Genomic DNA, 19,940 nt, shown 5'->3' on the forward strand with positions numbered 1-19,940 from the left:
AAAGAATAGGTCATTGCACTAAAGCAAATGTTTTTTAGATCATTGCTTTATTTCACTATTGTTCAACAACAAAGTTCATTCCTCTCAAGGTGGATCTTGACGTGTTGTATTCTCTTCCTCGTTCTGAATAAAAAAAGGTAATGAAGAAAAAGCCTGTACTTTTGGAGACCTAGAATCTTTATTTATGCTAATAAGCTTTTGACTGCAATTTCGTGTTACGGTATTTCCTGCTGGCATCTTGGTGGTCACACGGAGCTCCCCACCCTCTAGGGAAGATGGCTGTCCACTACTGCCACCATTGAAACCAAAAGTAAGTGTTGAAAAATGCACCTTTTACAATAAAAAAGTAGAAACCAATTCAATTTCCTTTTTTTTTTTTTTTACGAATATAAAGTTTCTTGTAAATATGTACAGTCTTTTGAGCTAGTTCTATATAGCAGGAAGCATTTCACAAATGAGACACACAATATATACTTTCAGGGCTCGAGAAGCCCATTTCTCATGGAGATCCTAAATGAAATGCCAAGACTGAAAGACCAATTTCCAGTGACCTTTTCAAATACTTGTGGACCAAGAGACAACATCTTCAGCAAACATTCAGTCAGATCTGCCCTGGGCGTGGGGGGAGAGGGAGTATAACCCCAAAGACTCCAAGCAACACATAGAACGCGACAGCAGGACATTTGCCAAGGTGGGGACTACATGGAGGTTTGTAGGCGATTCCGACAAGAAAGCACTTAGGTTAAGAGACGAGCAGGAAGGAGCCGGGATTTGGGCCGGGTTGCAGTCTGGGAAGGGATCAGAACTGTGGACACGTGATTGGAGAAAACACGGTCATGTTCGCCTGCTGCGGTGGGAGCGGGTCTACCGTTCGGCCTACCTAGGATGAGCCTTGGCTGCTGAGGCGTGCCTAAGGGTCGTGGAGCGTCCAAAGCAAGAGATGCCTTGTGGGAGATTAAAGGCAGAAATAAGGCCGCTAGTTAGCTCGCCAACTGCAAAGCCTCTAGGCTGGTTCTATACCAGTCACCAGGAATTTCCTGCTCGAATAAAGGGGAGACGGGGGAGCCGCACTGCACCTAACGAGGACCCCCAACCCGGGCAGAGTTGGAAAAGTTGAGCTGCGGCTTCTTTCTCAAACTTCCTGGTCTTAGGTCTAGCCCTAGGGAAAGGCTCCTTTGGGAAGTCACAGTTTTGTGGGGTAGAACCGTGCTGGATTTTGTGTGAATGCAGAGTCGTCCACCAGGGAGTCAGCAGGCGAGCATGGGGGCCGGAAGGATACCGAGTGGGAGGTGGTGGTTTGCTGAAATCCTTCTCTGGTCGTAAGGCTTGAGCGTTTTGTTTTTGTGTGTTCAGTGCTACAGACTGCAGCCTGTGGTGGCCAGTTAGTTGGCAAGTCCTCAGAAGGTCTCGATTTGGCGGGAGACACGGGATGGGATTCATACGTCGGCAGAGTATCCCGGGGGCGTCAGCCAGGTGGGGAGCACATGCAGTGAACCGCCATGCAGAACTCCTGGACCGGCCTCCTCCCCATGCCAGAGCGGGGACGGCGTGCCGTCACAGACGAGGTGGGCACCCCAGTCCCCTCCCTGAGCCCGAGACCCATCAAACGCCAGGCTCAGAGCAAGTCTATTGCATGCTTTCCCGGCCAAAGCAACATGGAAAGCGGGGACAGCAGGCTGGGGATGACGCTGAGGGGCGAGAAGGAAAGCTCCGCGAGGTCCCTTGGCCCCAAGTCACTGCCTCCGAGCTGAGGCCCGATGACCTCCGTACATTCTCAGCTGGTGGGAGGGGAAGGCGCCAAGGCCGTAAAAGGCAATGAGAACAGTAAACATTAGGCTACGACATCGCCCTGGGTAGAGCAGGGCCATCTATGGGAAATGGACGGGGACAAGAATGAACCTACGTGAGTGCGGGAGGTTTAGCCAACTGACGGGGACGCTTCTACACTATGTCTCAGTAGCAAAGACCTGATGGTGTCATCTAGCTAAAAATGACTACAACAGGAAATACATTGCTATTCAAATCTATTAAGAATTCTGTTGTCTTTAAAAAAAAAGAAAAGAAAAGAAAGGAAAACCAACCAATCCTAGGATCTTTAAGTGTCTAATTAGGATCCTAACCACGTTGTAGTTGGCGTCCCGGTTGGTTTCCTTTGATGAACTGGTACAGGCTAGAGCTAGGTACAAAAGTTTGTGAACGCTTTGAAAGAGTAACAAAGTGCAAAGAGATGACTGCAGGAAGGTGCCCAGAGGAGGCACCGAGCGCTGACAGCTCCTGGGAGCCTCAGCCACCTGCACCTCCTGGAGACGGGTGTCCATGCCGAGGTGGGTCGGGGCCCAGCTGTGCCAGAGGGTGGCTGAGCAGGTGGGCGCTGGGGTCCCCTTCAGCGCAGTTCCATAGTGTGTCTGGTGTTTTCCTGCAGATCGAGATGAGGAGTTGGTTTTCCCGGCTGACTTTTATACCGAAGACTGGTCCCAGACCTAGGAACAAAATGAGGAGGAAGGTTTTAGCCATCCAAGGCCAGGAGTTGCTGCGCTCACTTTGCACAAGCCAGACAGGAATTTGCAGCACCTGGTCTGTCCCTCTATGTGCTAACAAAGAGCACTCTGCTCGGCAGCACCAACTCACAGAGCTCGGGGTCAACCAGGCAGTGAAAGTCACTGGAAAACCCCAAAGCTGGGTGTGCACGCAGGCACGTGCACATACGGTTTTACTGGTAAATCAAAAGGGATAAGGAAAAAAACATCTGGATGGCTTTTCCTCCTTTCTTCACGAGCAGAGGTGCTGAGAGTGAACTGCAGGTGGCATGAGGAGGAGAAAGCCACCCAGAAAACCAGCTCCGAGTGACAGAAAGGTGGCTCTGTGCAGAGTGGGCTCCGGGGAGCACGAGCCCGCTGGGGAGGCACCGGGAGCCCGTGTCGGCGGCACCCGTGCGTCTCCTCGGTTGCTGACTCAGAATGATACAGATACCACCACACATACACAATTTAAAAATGTGAAAAAGTTCAGAGGTCTTCTGGAAGGCGAGTGTTGTTACCAGTTTCTGTGTAGCCTTCCAGAAAAAACTTATATATGTGTGTATGTGTTTCAAAAAAGTAAAGCCTAGAACATTCTATATAGTACGCTATTGTTTGTGTTTAAGAAAAGAGAAAACACATACATATTTTCCTGTCTACACAGAATCTCTCTAGAAACTGCTAACACTCGCCTCTGGGAAGGGGACAATATACTCTTAGTAGCTGTTACATTTTGAGATACAAACACACGTTCTCCTTTTGAATCACACATGGGTTATCCATTTGCTTAGGAAGCTGCTTCTTCAAGTTCATTTTCTCCCTAAACCCGTATGTCTCACGAAGCCTGAATGACAGGAGTGCCCTGAGGAGCCTCAGCTCCCCGAGTCCTTCCTGGCCTCGGTGACACACATGCGGCCCCGGAACGCTTCCTCACCTTGTTGACCTGGGATAGCGGGGTCCTCACGGCTCCCGCGGGCAGCCGGCCCCTGCTGCTGTCTTCGAACAGCCTCCCGGGGGACCGCTCCCTCCGCGTGCTGAGCATGCGGCCCGGGGACTTCTCCCGCTCCAGGGGGCGGCCAGGAGACTTGTCCCTGCGCAGCTCTGTCCGCCCCTCGCGGTAGCGGTGGGGTGTGCTTGGCTCTCGGGGGTGGCTGGGGCCTTCCGGTGGCGCCGGGCTGGAGGCCACGCGCTTGGTGATGTGCTCGTTGTACGTGGGTGGGCCTCGCTTATTGGGGCTGCTGGCGACAAGAGAGGGAAGTCAGGAGCTGCAGAGCCACAACCCCGGCGGTGTGGTTGGGGGGCGAGGGGACACATTCTCCTCCTCCTCTGAGCAACCCCCATGCCCCAGCTCAGCACTGAGGATTAGGAAAAGATTAGACCTGGAGTCCCTCAGACTTTGTGTTTGTTTGATTTTGGTAGTGAGGTCAAGGAAGAGAGCAAAGATGACAACAAAAGAAAACCAAGCTTCCTGGTCTCAGTGCAGCTTTGACATACACGAGCACCCAGCGTGTGCCGGGCGCTGTGCTAAGCTCTGTGCCTGCATTGTCGCACTGTCTCGTTAAATCGTCACAACAGCTCTCTGAGCTACGAAGCATGACGCTCATTGTGCAGGCAAGAAAATGGAGACAGAAAGAAGTCAGGTGACTCGCCAGAGCTAGTGCACGGTAGAACTGGGCTTCCAAAAGAGATGAGTTTGATGCCATAATCCCTATGCTACATCCTACAGACCTAGTATTTTCCAGAGCCGAGAGGGCCGTCTTCACCTGGGAGTTAAGCCTGCTGAGGCCCAGAAGTCAGGGACCCACAGAGGCCCTCGGCGCAGGGGAGTGGTTTTGAAGAATCCCGTGCTGGTCAATACCAGCTGCCTTGTCTGTCCCCCTCCTGAGCCTGGTATTCGGTCACCTCTGCCTTCAGGTGGCTTTCCAAGAGTCCCTGGGGCACCTGATGCAGATGCAGCGGCTCAGAAAGTTGACAGTTCACAGTCCTGGCAATACGACGGAGAGGTATAGAGATCGGGCATGATATTATTAGGAAACCGAGCAGGGTGGACAAAAACAGTGTAGCTGGCTCAAAAAACGTCCCAGGCCCCAAAAGTTGATGGTTAATAATCAGACACTTGAAAACACGGGTGGCCTCTCTGCGTGACCAACCCAACCCTCCGCCCAGTCCTGGCCTGGATATTTCAAATGAAGACTGCAGCAGACCCGCAGCCCTAACTACCTCTGTGAGGACACGAGATCCAGAAATAGAACTCAAAGGCAGCCTCCTGAGTTGATTCCCTCTCACCCTGGTCAGTGGAAAAAGTACTGTGGTCCTCATTATCTGAGCGTAATTGGTGCTGGGAAAAGGCAACCTACTTAAAATGGGGATGAGATTTTATAGTGAATGTTCCTTGAAGACATATTTTGATTGATTGGGGTGTTATCTTCGAAAATAAAACTTGAAATCAGGAAAATAATTTATTTTGTCCTAGATATTTTTAAAATCTAAATTACAATGCAATTACATGCTGATTCTTAGAATGAACCAAGTATGAATCACATAATGATTTATTTTGCTCTAATTTTCTCAACAAAATTGTAGCTGACATGCTATGACATCCTTTACATCGATGTTGGACTTTTGCAATAAGATCCTAAAGAAGGTTCTTCAAAAATATTTGAGAGAGTCAGGCATGGTAGTGCATGCCTGTAGTCCCAGCTACTTAGGAGGCTGAGGCTAGAGGATCACTTGAGACCAGGAATTCAAGACACACTGGACAACATAGCAAGACCCTGCCTCTAAAAAATTAAAAATTGAGATCATCAATGGTTTTCTCAAAGGACTGTCTTAATCCTTGATATTTAAATCCTTCTCTTTGGAAGAGGTTATTGTTTCATCAACTTTTTAGGTTTTTTCCCTTCAACTATTGGTCTAACTTACCGGAACCTCCCCTGTCAATGTTCATAATTGAGATGCGACAGCAGCAAACACAGAAACCCACTAGACAAGGACAGACTCTATAACAGGCTGGAGGGCCAAATCCAGCAGATGCCTGTTTTTGTAAATAAAGTTTTATTGGAACATAGCCATGCCACTGTCTATGGCTGCTTCCACACTACAACAACAAGGTTGAGTAGATGAGACAGACCACATGGCCCGCAAAACCAAAAATATTTACCTTCTAGACCTTTACAGAAAAAGTTTGCCAATTCCTGCTCGGCAGTAAAACAGAGATGTTGGTGAACAGAGATAATTTTTTAAGTGGTCACTTCACAGTGAATGGTTTCACGTCATTCACTTGCTTCCCCATGCAGTTCTAACCGTGGACATTCGGGCAGCAAATGCTCCGAAGGCCAGGAGCCCTCTGTGTTGTCTGTGTAGCAGTAACATTTGAGATAACTCACATTTGAAAAACATCCTGAAATCAAGGTTTATATTCGTCTCTAGCCATACGGTTTTGAGATATGGAAGACAAATAGAAAAATAAATTCTAAGTAGGAAAATTACATTAAGCCTATTTGTAGTGGAAGAGAAATCATAAAATGTGTCCACAGGGGCCCATGATAAAGCAAATGAGGGGGGCTCACCACGCCGGGGGAAGGAGGATGGCTCAGGAAGGCCATTCAGGACGTCAGGTTAATGGCAGGAAAGAACACACCCATCATCCTAAGCCAAGCGGGCTGTCTTCCACCTCCTTCTCATTAACGACCAATGATCTATTCATACCACATCAATTTTATGTTTTTTGCAAACAGTTACATTTCCTGCTTTGCTAACAGACCAGGGCAACAAGGCCTGCAGTGCCTCACACCCAGCCAAGCCGCCTTCCACATCTGACCTGCCCAAAGCAGTCAGCAACAAAAAGACTGTTTCATAAGCCAACAGAGAACTAAAGACTAAGTGCTGACCTTCCAGACATGCTTGGCAACAGCAGGAAAGCTAACACATTATTTCTGCCCCTTGTTCACAGGTATTGGAACCATTTTTGACCACACCATAGCAAGTCCTTACCGAGAGATTACATAGTCTCAAAAGCAAAATGCCTGGCCATCTAGGCAATGGGGAGGAAAAAAAAATCTAATTACTTCAATTTGTTTCTGGCATGACTTGGAAATTACTTAAAGAAGGTCAGACCTTTTCAGGGGAGGCCTGTTGCCCACTGAGCAATCACTCTGGACACAGGGCCAAACCAAAGGAGTCAGGAGCACTTAATTATTGGCACTTCTGGTTTTCCAGCAAATTCTCGGGATTAAAACCACTCTAACCAAACATTTCAGATGAATTAACTCCTATACATCAATGAAAGAAAGAGACACTATTCATTAGGACGTAGTGCCAGAATATTAAATTGATGACTGTCTTTTCCAACATTTAAGTATTTTGTGATATTAAATGTGGTTCTTCCACCAAACTGTGAGCCCCTTGAGAAGAAGAAACCAGTGTTTTCTTCATCTCTATATCCCTAGCCCCAAAGCTCATGTCTGGCACATGGCAGGGGGTACTTAACAATTTACAGGATAGACAGGTATGGCTAGTAATCCAGTCCCCAAAATTAAAATCCTAGGTCGTTGTATTCCCCCAGATTAAATAATCTCAGACCTTCTTTGCAGACCAAGGTTTCAAACTTCCTACACACGGAGCTGGATCTGGCTCCTAGCCCTCCATGACAAGACAGGCCGGCCCCACTTCCAAATGCGGCTGCTGGAATCACAGCAGAAGCAGCCTCCAAGGAGAAAAGCTCAGCAACATCCATCAGAATTACAAATGCACGTCTGCTGTTGCCCATCAATTCCTTTTCTAGGAATTTATCCTACAGACAGATTCCTCAGCATGCAAAAATGACATATGTACAAAGTCATTTACGACAGCAACAGACTGGAAACCACCCAAACATCCATTGGTAAAGGAGCAGTAGTTAAGTAAATTAAGGCACAGCCATGGGAAGGAATGCTATGCAGGCATTTGAATAAAAATGAATGAAGAGGGGGGAAATGGGCATTTATTGAAACCTTAAAATCTGTACCCCCATAATATGCCAAAATAAAAAAGAATAAAAAAAAAATGAATGAAGAGGCTGGCGTGGTGGTTCACGCCTATAATCCTAGCACTTTGGGAGGCCGAGATGGGAGGATTGCTTGAGCTCAGGAGATCGAGACCAGCCTGAGCAAGAATGAGACCCTGTCTCTACTATAAATAGAAAGAAATTAGCCAAACAACTAAAAATAGAAAAATTATCCGAGTACGGTGGCACATGCCTGTAGTCCCAGCTACCTGGGAGGCTGAGTCAAGAGGATCACTTGAGCCCAGGAGTTTGAGGTTGCTGTGAGCTAGGCTGATGCCACGGCACTCTAGCCCAGGTAAGAGAGTGAGACTCTGTCTCAAAAAAAAAAAAAAAAGAATGAAGAAATATTTCTTACACTAACATGGTTACATTAGGGTACAGAAGAGGATGCACAGCATGCTATCACTTGTATTAAAAAGGAGAAAAACTCTTCTGGAATGTTGGAGTAAGGGCCTCTGCAAACCTGTTCCTCCATAAAAGCAAAAGGAACATTGGCAAAAATTGTCAAAATCAACTTTTCAGAACTTTGGAAATTAACCCTAGTCCTCTGAGTAGTCACTCCTGAGTCAAGATCAAAACCAAAGAGTTAGGAGCACCTGGTTATTTGGCACTTTTGGCTTTCCAACAAGCTCCTGGGCTGAAAAGCCACACTGACCAAGAATGCTGCAAAAAAGGCCTGCAACAATTCGAAGAGTGTTCATGCAAACAAACAAACAAAGGAATCTCAGTAAGAACAGCAAGTTTGTGCCACATTAACCTCCCCTCCACCCGACGGCCCTCTCCCAGGCCTGTGGTAGAGTTGAGTCAGCAGCCTGGTAACCACAGCGGCTGTGCCCAGCAATCCCACAGCGACCGAGGGAGCAGACCAGGACTGAAGTTTCCCAAAACATCTCATCCCCAGAAAACTGTCGCTATCTAAACTGTCTAACTACTCCCCGGAAAAGACCCACTTTTTCAGGGCTTATCTTTATTTGACCTGATATAGAACTTGCTCATTAGGAAAAGTCCGACGCCCGGGCAAAACAATTGGTGGCAATCGTCAAACACGGCAAGTGCTTGAAGCAGTGATACCAGTTGGGGAAAATCAGAAGAGTTTCTTTTTGGGGGTGAGAAAAATGTTGTAAAATTCGATTGTGGTGATGGTTGCACAAATCTGTGGATATACAACACACCCCTGATTGTACCTTTAAAGGGTGCATTTTATGGTATATGAATTTTCTCCATGAAGAGTGTTTTAAAAAAAGAGGAAGAGTACGTGGACATACACACACACAGACTTGTACAGTGGTCCCTTGGTGTCCGTGGGGGACTGGTTCCGGTACCTCCTGTGGATACCAAAATCTGGATGCTCAAGTACCTGACATGAAATGATGCAGTATTTGCATATAACCCACATACATCCTCCTGTATGCTTTAAGTCATCTCTAGATTATTTATAATATCTGATACAATGTAAATGCTCTACAAATAGCTAACAATTTAAAAAGTCTGTATGTGTAAGAACAATTTTTTTTTCAAATATTTTTGATCTGTGGTCTGTTGAATTTATGGTGCAGAACCCACAGATACTGAGGGCTGACTGTATATGTGTAAAGGATCTCTAAATGGAAACACAAAAACTTTAAAAATTAGTTTCTGCCCATGGAGACGTGGGTAGCAGAGGGTAAAGAGACTTGGGAAGCATGAGCAAGCTGGAAGACAGAGTTTCTACTATACACCTTCTTGTATCCTTTGAATTTTGTGCCCTATGATTGGATTACTGATTTGAAAATAAAATATTAAAAATAAAATGTAAAAAGAATATCAGTCCTACCTTAAAGCGATACAAGTGAATCTACCATTTGATCCAGCAATCCCATTGCTGGGCATCTACCCAAAAGATCCAATGACACTCTACAAAAAAGATACCTACACCCGAATGTTTATAGCAGCACAATTCATAATTGCGAGGCTGTGGAAACAGCCCAAGTGCCCATCAATCCAAGAATGGATTAATAAAATGTGGTATATGTATACCATGGAGTACTATTCAGCTCTAAGAAACAATGGTGATATAGCACATCTTATATTTTCCTGGTTAGAGCTGGAACCCATACTATTAAGTGAAGTTTCCCAAGAATGGAAAAACAAGCACCACATATACTCACCAGCAAATTGGTATTAACTGAACAGCACCTAAGTGGTCACATAGGTACTACAGTAATAGGGTATTGGGCAGGGGGGAGGGGGGAGGGGGGCAGGTATATACATACATATATAATGAGTGAGATGTGCACCATCTGGGGGATGGTCATGCTGGAGACTCAGACTTGTGGGGGGAGAGGGGGAAATGGGCATTTATTGAAACCTTAAAATCTGTACCCCCATAATATACCGAAATAAAAAAAAAAAAAGAATATCAGTCTAACCACATTCAGGAGGTTTCAAATTCCATGGAAGCTTTGAGGCAGGCTGGAAATCCCAGGCCCGCTCTCATGGTCTCACACCTCCAGACCTGCATGCGCAGCTTGCCTTTCCTTCCTGCCTGAGCACTCCCCACTGCCCTCCCTGCGCCCAGCCCCCCGGCCTCATTTCTGATGGGAAATCCTTCCTGGCCCCCATGCCCAGGCCGGGGGCCCTCCTCTGAGCTCCCAGGATGCTTCACACCACCCCATCATAGCCTGGCCCTCTGTGCTCTAATCCGCTGGTGTCTCTCCCACGGGGCTCTGAGCATCCTCAGAGACGGGCTGTGTCTGGTTCATCCACCACCATGTCTCCCCTCGCAAGCCCAGCCATGAACATGGCACAATAGCTGCTAAAAGCAGTGAATGCATAATTTGTGCTCCATCCCTCACAGAGCCACCGAAAATAGCCACGAGAGAAAGATCAGAACGCTCCCTTCTGACCTTTCCAAGGGGATATTTTACGATTCTCCTGATGCTCATAAAAGACTGCGCCATCTCAGTGCTGCAGATCTCAAAAGAAACAGGTAGTTCGAGCTTGAGGACGAAGTGAACACTGGAAAACTTCGGCCAGTTTAGCAAGATTTCCTTCTGCCTTGGAGAAAAGGACGCTGCCTCCAGCGGCGAGGGAGGGGAGAGGCTGGTTACCTGCGGGAGGTGGAAGGGACCCGGTGGTGGTCAGTGCCGGACTCCTTCACGAGGTTTCCTTTGCAGCAGATGACCCTTAATTTATCCTGGTACGAGGACGCCAGGTAAATTGCTCCCGAGGAAATCGCGGGGCCCAGGTAGCGTGGATTCGGGATTTCCAAGTATGCTCGGGCAGGAGTCCTGCAGAGGTCCGGGTGAGAGTTTCCAATCAGTGCAGGTTAGGAAGAAACATGCACCCGCCCCAATACCCTGCCTCAGCAGCTGAGGTTTCAAAGCAGGGGAGGACAGGGCAGCGCTTACCCCAGTGATGAGCGGGCCTGGATCTCGATTACTTCGAGTGAGTTGAAGTGGGTCACAAACAAATAGGGTTCTCTGTAGGCTGTGTGGCCACCATGGAGGAAGAGCATGGGACACAGGGTTAAAAGAGGGAAAATCAAAATCTGGCCGCAATGCATTCTTTGACCCAGCAATCCCACGTAAAGGAATTTATCCTACAAATCCATATCCGTGTGCCAGCATCATCACGCGTGTTTGAGTATACTCCCTGCCGTGTTGTTAGAGCAGAAGATGGGAAACAGCTCAAGTGTACATTATAGGGGATCAGTTAAATAAACATCTACGGAACGCTAACAGCTGTAAAAATACACAAAGAAGCCAAAGATATTAAAAAAAAAAATACCCAAGGTACATTGCTCAGTGCATAAAGCAAGGTCCACAATAACATGTAACGTGTGCTACCTTACCAATTTAAAAAAAAGGTGAGAAAAAATATATTTTTATGTGCTTGTATTTGCATAAAGCACTGGAAGGATAAGAAACTCATAAAAGCTTTTTCCTTTGGAGGAACAGGATGGAGAATTTGAGAAAGGGGTAACATGGGTGAGACTTTTTATCGTATGCCTTTTTAAACTGTTTGGTTGTAAACATTTTCGAAAAATTAAATTAAAAGGAAAAAAAAGACTGACTTAGTAGATAATTAGATATTTCCAGTCTCTTAATACTCTATCTTTGTATCACAGTGTCACTGAAACTAGAGAGGGTACACTGGAAATGTTTTCTGCCTATAAGGAAAAAGGTGATTATCACTATTATTATTTGTGGTAAATTATTACTTTGGTGGTATTATTATTATTTCAGAGACAGGGTCTCTCTGTCTCTCTTCCTCTCTGTCACCCAGGCTGAAGTGCATGGCATCATCATAGCTCACTGTAGCCTCAAACTCCTGGGCTCAAGCAATTCTCTTGCCTCAGCCTCCCAAATAGCTGGGACTATAAGTTCACACCACCACGCCTAACTAACTTTTTAATTTGTTTGTAGAGATGGGATCAGGCTGGTCTTCAACTCCTGGCCTCAAGCAATCTTCTTACCTCGGCCTCCCAAAGTGCTGGGATCACAGGTATGAGCCACCATACCTGGCCTACTTTGGTGTTAGACTATTAGTCAGGCTTCCAGGTACTCAAGCCCTCATGCAAGCTCCTTGCCTTGAACCTGGGCTGACCCCGTGGCCCTCTCTAACCAGCGGAATGTGGTAGAAGTGCGCAGGCCTGCCAGCTTCTACTTCCAGGCTCTTGGAGGAAGCCCACGTGGAGAGCAATCAAGGTCTCCAGCCAGCAGCCCCAGCCGAGCACCCACCTGACGCCAGCACCCATTACCTGCCATGTTTGTGAGGACTTTCTAGTTGTCCCAGGGCTCTTGCCGACACCTCATGGAGCAAACTGTCCAGTCAAGCCACAGAATCAGGGGCAATGATAGGCTACTGTTTTAAGTCATTAAGTTTTGGAATGGGTTTTTATGCAGTAGTAAATAAAATAGCCTTGAGGGTATTTCGGCCATGAAGGCATTTCAGAACATTCAAGTAGATATTTACCTACATATCTGTACATATGTACATGTTTACTCTTTGACCCGGCAGCAATTTTAGGAATTTATGATACCATTTGACAAGTATACAAGGATGTTCACTGAGGCATTCTTTATGCTTACAAAAAGAATGGGCATGACCCTACTGCTTTGCCTAGTTAGAACTGGTTAAATTCACAGGTGATCGGCTATGCCATGGAATTATAGGCGCCTTTGAAAATGACTAAAATAAATCCACAGGGGATGGTCTCCTTTCCATCATGAGACCTAGCAAATATTTCACAAGGCTGGGACTGTGGCCTGGTGGATGGGGCTTAGGCAGTTCTTCACCAAGCCTCAGAATCTTTGTCTTAAGCATTTACTCAGGTGACTGTTACACATAGAACTTGGTGTCTAATGAAATTCATGAACACAGTGTTTAAGCAAAAAAAAAAAAAAAAAAAAATTTCTACTTGCAATTCTTTCCCAGGATACCAGCGGCTGGCAAAAGAGAAGCTCCCACCCCAGACCTCACGTACCAAAGGCCAAAGGTAAGCGACTCCACTTGAGATCGTCCGTGCGGCTCCGTCTTCCGTAGGAATCCACGAACACCCCAAATTCTGCAAGGTGTCAAGAGCACGTGGACATCAGCACAGCCACGGGCAGGGTGTGCCAGTGACGGACAGAGCAGGGAGGGACAAAGCCCGGAGGACGAGTGGCAGGCTTAACTGGGTGGTCAGAAACACAGGATCTCTGCTGACCACCTCTCAGTGTTATTAAAAGTAAGACTTTTTTTAATTAATAAAAATCTTTATTATATTTTATTAAAGAAACAGGGACTCGAGTGAGAGGGAAGAAAAGGGAAAAAAGGGGAGAAGGAAGAAGGAAAAGACAGAGACAGGGAGAGGTATAGAGACCGAGAGACAGGGTGGGAGAGATGGAAAGACTCAGAGATTTAAAAAAAAAAAAGTTGAACATTAGAACACACTGAAGGTGTGTATAAAAAAGGAAAAAGCAAAACAAAGAAATAAGGCCAGAGAAAGAAAACGAGGAAGAGAGAGAGAAAGGAAAGAGAAAGATAGAAAGAGAAAAAAACTGCCTGCTCTTGGGAGAGAATGTGATGGAGTCAGACTGCACTAGCGCCCAATGAGAGGAGGAGAACGCCCCAGGAGGTGCCGGGAGGACATTCTTTGTACTTCCACAGCAGGACCACCCTGCCCCAGAGCCCCACTGACCAACCCCCAACCTGACACGGACCCCATCTGGGATTCCCGACATGCACACGCACCCAACAGAGCAGGAGGCGGCGGCCACGACTCACCGTGGAAGCACAGCAAATACTCCTCCCGCTGCCCTGCGCCGTTCACCTGCACGATCGAGACAGGGAAGCTGTTGGAAGAGGCGGCAAACACGGCAGGCGCCAGGGAATGGTCATTCTTATCCAGGAATTCTGTAAAGGCAGGCGAGAAGCAGGGCCTCAGGAATGACTTCCGATTCTCAGCAGGGTCAGGGCCGTGCGTGGGGCGGGGAAGGGGACACGGGCCCTACCCTCAAGTGTGTACTGCTTCATGTCGATTTCGTAGAATTTATTGGTTCCAATGAGGATACTGTAATTGGTGAAGTGGATACAGCTGCAGGGCTCTGAGGTCTCTATCTCCTGAGACAAGAGAAGAATATGAGAGGCGACACGGGACAGCCATGTGTCCACTGCTGTTCTGCTTCTGCCTGAAGCCTATAGCCACACCCCGCAGGTGACTGCCACCAGACTTGCTCATGGAAAGCCTCTTGTGCCTCTCGGGATGACCAGTGATCCATTTGCCACCTCTCCCTGTTGTTCTGTGCAACCCCAGGCTACGAAAATACAGTCAAATTACAGCCACAAAAAATGGTCGAAAACACCATTTCAAAGAAAAGATAGAACTTTAACAATACAACATTCTTATCAGAAAAAAAAGACTGGAAAAATACACCAACTATTAACAGTGGTGGGTAGAAGGAATGATTTTGGTTTCCTTCTTTTCGCTACCATCTAAGTTTCTAATTTGAACTTACATTACCTATCTCATTATCATCATCATCATCATTCTATCTTAATTATCTGCTTCCTAATTATTTTTATTTGTTTCTAGGCCAATCCTAATGTCGTCAAAAGAAAAATCAAGCATGTTTATTCAAAATGGTCGCCAGAAATCATAAAAATGCAATGATTTCTGAGAATTTTCCTGAAGCCAGCAGTTCAAACTCTGGTCAGCATAACCATCATCACTGAATATTTACTGGCCATCTACTAAGCATGAGAAAACTTTTGGGCAGCGTGATACGGTGAAACAGCAGGGGAAAAAAATCAAACTTCAGTTTTGGTCTCAACTTTATAACTCAGCATCTCTGCCAGCTTCAGGTTTCTTCAGTTTTCTGAAAACTGGGGAGGACCATCCTGCTTTTTTCAGAACTGTTGTGAAAAGTGTTTGCAAAATAACTAGCTCGGTCCCTGACACTGTGGGTGTTCAATAAACACACAAACTGAACTAACAACATCCCGCCCAGGATGGAATAGTCTCTCTAACAGGTAATGATCCTTATCTGTCTGTTATTCACCCCTCATTTCACTTTTGAGACTAATCATGAAAGCACCTGAAATAAATTAGGCTTATGATGAATGGAACATTCTTAATCCAGAGACACCAGACAGCCGTCTCTAGAAGCAAGGCGAATTTAATGATCTAACACACGCCTTGTCCGTACTGCAGTTTTCGTCACAACTCTCTCTGTTCCTCCTCTGAGAACCAGCTTCCTAATTACATATCAAAACAGAGCTAGCACTGGGTATTCCAAAAAGGTTATATGAATAGAAACCTCTAGAATCTGAGAAAGATTCTGGTAACTGCTACCTGGGACTGCTAGCTTCTTAGATAGAGCTTCTTCCTTTTTTCCACTGGTTCAAAAGTAGCGTCTCCTCCATCAGCCAACTTTCTGCTCTAACAAAATGCTGAACTCACTGGGCTGGATGGAGAGGCAGTTCCCAAACAGGAGAAGACAAGCAAGACAGAAAACTGCAGCTCTAAGCAGCTCTGGAGGTTCCTTGAGAAAGGAAGAGTCTCACTCTCTAGGGAGGTCAGCCCCGGCTGAAGGCCAGCAGGTGGAAGCGACCGGACACATGCTGCTTCCTGAGACAGCAGGACAGGCTAGACCACACTCAGCTGAGGAAGAGCCTGGACTTACTTTCCGGATGCAGTATTTGCTGAGGTTTTCGTTGTAGCGGAGAATAACGACTTTGCTGGGCATGGCCGCGCAGATGCAGAGCCCGTTCTCAATCTGAAAAGCAATCGAAGAAAGAAAAACAGTCCCCAGTGTGAATACTGGCTCTGGGGCAAAACTAGGAAAGGAGTTATGCATTTAGAAGGGGGGCTCTCAATTTGGGCCAGACGGTTCTGCATGGTGGTGGGGCTGTCCCGTGCGCTGTACGAGCTGAGCGGCAGCCCTGGCCCCTACCTACCAGATACCTGTAGCCCCCCAGTTGTGACAATCAAAACTGTCTCCAGCCATTACCAAATGTCCCCTGGGAGTCCAGAATCCCCCTTGCTTGAGAAGCACCACTGTAACTGGGATCCAGAGAAGACCTCAGGGAGTCACCTGACACCACACACACTTCACATGTGTGTCCCTCTGCTGGAGACACATTCTTTTGACAAACTTACCTTGTGGGGAGTAGGGTAGGGTGGAATTACGGAGGGGAGAGAAAAGGTCGTAGACATTGCTATAAGAATTTGGAGAGAATTTCGGTCCAAAGGGAAAAGTTCGTAGCTAAGACCAGTCTATGCAGAGTTCTACATAAACACTCTCTTTTTCCTTTTTTTTTTTTAATGGCAGCCAGTCTAGCTCCCTAAGCTAGAAACAGCCTTCACCACTGGCCAAAAACTCTTTTTCTAGAACAGTTGAAACCCTCTTACTTCAACCTCCTATACCCAGATCTTTGTCATTCACTAAGGGTGAAAATAGGTTATTGCTCAAATCAGTCCTGACATGAAGGTCAGCAGATGGTAGGACAAGTATGGCAAACACATAACTGAAATTGTGCCCAAGTACAGTGGCTCACGCCTCTAATACCAGCACTTTGGGAGACCAAAGCGGGAGGACTGCTTGAGGCCAGGAATTGAGACTAGCCCGGGCAACACAGCAAGAACACTGTCTCTACAAAAAATTTTTTTAAAAAATTAGTTAGGCATGGTGGTTCAAGCCCAGTTACTCAAGAGGCTAAGGTAAGAGGATCACTTGAGCCCAGGAGTTTGAGGCTGCAGTGAGCTGGGATCATGTCACTGCACTCTAGCCCAGGAAACAAAGCAAGAGCCTATCTTAAAAAAAAAAAAAAAAAAGAAAGAAAGAGAGAGAGAGAAAAAGAAAAAAGGAGAGAGAAAATGGAAATTCCTAGTGATGTTCTACTTCTTGGTGTAGGTGGTAGGTTCGTGGATATTTGCCACATTATTAGGCTTTAGTATTTACATATACATTCCCTACTTATTAAAAATATTTCAAATACTATAAAACTAATTTCTAATTCAAAAAACTAATTTTTAAAATGAAAATACTCATTTCTAAATAACTCAATATTCACAGACATTATTAGAGAAATTTTAAAATGTGTGGAATGATGATAATACATTTCCAATATCAAAATGTACAGGGTGCAACTAGAATGATAGTTAGAAGATAATGCAGTTTTAAAATCCTGATAATTAGAAAAATACCATAAAAATTAATGAGCTAAATAAGAAATTAGAAAAAGAATCGAGGAAAGTGCAAAAACCGAAGGAAGGAAAACAAAGATAATTGCAAAAATTAATGACATAAAATAATGCTATACTACAGATAATCACTAAAGCTCAAAGCTACCCCTTTATAAAGATTAATAAAATTGGAATGCCTCTGGTGAAATTAAGACAAACAGAAGATATGATACAAGTAATATTAGGAATAAAAAAGGTAACATAACTACCATAAAAGAATATAACAAAGAACATAAACAAAAAAAGAAAAGCAAAACATGTTCTGTTTTTTCAAAAAAAATTGTTTAAATTGATGAGTACAAAGCTTTTACCTTACTTGGTCTCTAGTCTGAAATTCCCAGTTTCCTCTGGCAACATGTCTATGAGCCCCTTCAAGACTCACCTTTTCCAAAAAGCCCTTTCAAATGAACACCTTCCTAGGCCAGCCTCTCCTTGCTTTATACTCTGTCATTCATACCCTTTTTATTATTTGCTATAGTTAAAAAATCTCAACACTCAGATATGCAACTAGGAAAAAAACAAACCCTCATCGTCAGAGGGCCCCAGAAACCCTAACCCCTCAAAGAAGCACGGGCAAGGCCGAGTCCCCCACAGAGGCCCCTGGGGCTGGCCACACAGCCCCCCAACTCGTCCTGCATCCCTCGTAACAGCCCCCTCTGAAGGCTCAGTCCAGCACACGGCATGTGCTCAGTAAATGCCTATGGATGCTTCATTCGAATTTCATTACAGTTACATACGTGCGTGCGTATACAATCATAAATAAGCAATTTTTTTAAATGAAAAACAATTTTTTTAAAGAAGCAAATAAGAGACTGTATTTATGTACCAAAATTCAACATGCCAGAAACTGCAAAAGAATTAGAATTCTCATGACCTGATTTTATGTTCTATAAATGTCATAAATTAGAATTTGTAAATTCCAGTAATAAAACATCCATTCATCCAGTTCAGACATGGAGATCCATATTAGATTTAAAAAAACAAGGCATATCATACACTCACATACACACACACACTCTCTCTCTCTCTCATTTTCAAACCATGGACCATCCTTTTAGTTTTGTTATTTTAGTCTCATTTTTCTTTCCAACATTTCCTTTAGATGCAAAGCCTATACAAATTTCATAGCTACACAAATTATTTCACATGCCTAAGGGAAGCAACAAAAATTTAATCCAGTCTGAGGACATACAATTGTGAAAGTTGTCAGAACCAAGATGGAGTTAGTAACGTTAAGAAAACCCTGACAGGCCGGGCGCTGTGGCTCACGCCTGTAATCCTAGCTCTTGGGAGGCCGAGGCGGGCGGATTGCTCAAGGTCAGGAGTTCAAAACCAGCCTGAGCAAGAGCGAGACCCTGTCTCTACTATAAATAGAAAGAAATTAATTGGCCAACTGATATATATATAAAAAAATTAGCCGGGCATGGTGGCGCATGCCTGTAGTCCCAGCTACTCGGGAGGCTGAGGCAGAAGGATCACTCAAGCCCAGGAGATTGAGGTTGCTGTGAGCTAGGCTGACGCCACGGCACTCACTCTAGCCTGGACAACAAAGTGAGACTCTGTCTCAAAAAAAAAAAAAAAAAAAAAAAAAGAAAACCCTGACAAACAAAGCCAGGGAAGGCCACGAAGAGAGGGTTCTCACCGTGTATGCCAGATAACAAAAAAAAAAAAAAAAAGACTACAACAACCGCAACCTTGCATGAAGGCCATTGCAACATTACACAAAAAAACCCTTCTGCAAGGACTTGTGCCCAGCAACTGCCTGTCCAACCTTGTAGCCAAGGATAATTATTTCAAAATAATTATGCAATCCTTGTTTTTTCCTTTAAAAACCTCGTCTTCCTTTACCTCCCTGAATATACACACACTTTACAACGGCACGCGTATTCCCATTGCAATGCTCTATTCCCCAATCAATCTCTTTTAGAGAGATTCTCTCTGTTTGTCACTTAGGTTGACACAATTTTCAAGGTGAAATCGATGAGTTCTGTGAAAAGAGGGGCAATGCCAATTTCAAGAACATCCGGCCAGCGAGGGCTCTGAGCAGCGCTTACCTTGCCGGCGGCAAACAAGTGGCAGCCCTTGACAGCTTCGAAGATGTTGGGCGAGATGTCCGGCTGGGCAGGAAGGTGGGACTGTGCCAGGGACTGTTTCACTTTCTTCACGTCCACGAGACACAGCGCCCGCTCTTCTCCTGGAGGGGAAGAGGAACGGCCTCTCGTCAGTGTGACACCGTTAAGTAAGGACAACTGCGGTTCTTGTTCTGGTCACAGATAAAAGCTGTGAGAGGCCATGCGAATGGACTGAGCTTCCCACAAATCCCTGTAAACACACTTTGGGTCCACGTTTTAGATCTCAGATGCATTGCACATGCAAACATTTGGCCTTTTAGTCAAGATCTGGGGAGTGCAGGGCAGGGAACTGGACTATCCCTGTCAAACATGCTCCCAGCAAAGTAGAGGAAGAATGTGTTAGGGAGCAGGAAGGGGACATCTATAAAACAACAGCTTTTGACCATTCAAATACGTAGATATCACGAGAGACATTGCAGATTAAAGGAGACAAAAGGGACATGATTAAATGCAATGCATGATTCCAGTTTAGATCATTAATCAGGAAAAAAAAGTACTGTAAAGGACACTATAGGAGCCACAAGTTAAATCTGATTATG

General features: G+C 45.5%; 1 protein-coding gene across 9 annotated transcripts in view; it reads right to left on the reverse strand.

The window, feature by feature from the left end:
- Nucleotides 1-394: 394 nt before the first annotated feature.
- Nucleotides 395-19,940, reverse strand: part of CIT (citron rho-interacting serine/threonine kinase) — a 164,922-nt gene continuing 145,376 nt past the window's right edge. For 7 of the 9 annotated variants that reach the window (XM_020283111.2, XM_012756541.2, XM_012756543.2 and 4 more), the window contains 9 exons: nucleotides 19,324-19,463; nucleotides 15,708-15,800; nucleotides 14,037-14,145; nucleotides 13,810-13,938; nucleotides 13,028-13,108; nucleotides 10,950-11,028; nucleotides 10,650-10,829; nucleotides 3,451-3,754; nucleotides 395-2,480 (listed from right to left, as the gene is read on the reverse strand). In XM_020283111.2, coding sequence (XP_020138700.1) covers nucleotides 2,457-2,480; nucleotides 3,451-3,754; nucleotides 10,650-10,829; nucleotides 10,950-11,028; nucleotides 13,028-13,108; nucleotides 13,810-13,938; nucleotides 14,037-14,145; nucleotides 15,708-15,800; nucleotides 19,324-19,463 — 1,139 coding nt within the window. In that variant the 3' untranslated portion in view covers nucleotides 395-2,456. The remainder of the gene's footprint in view (nucleotides 2,481-3,450; nucleotides 3,755-10,649; nucleotides 10,830-10,949; nucleotides 11,029-13,027; nucleotides 13,109-13,809; nucleotides 13,939-14,036; nucleotides 14,146-15,707; nucleotides 15,801-19,323; nucleotides 19,464-19,940) is intronic. The other 2 variants (XM_075996613.1, XM_075996611.1) reach the window with 1 other exon arrangement.

This window comes from Microcebus murinus, chromosome 22 (genome assembly GCF_040939455.1).
Source record: "Microcebus murinus isolate Inina chromosome 22, M.murinus_Inina_mat1.0, whole genome shotgun sequence".
Classification (NCBI taxonomy): domain Eukaryota; kingdom Metazoa; phylum Chordata; class Mammalia; order Primates; family Cheirogaleidae; genus Microcebus; species Microcebus murinus.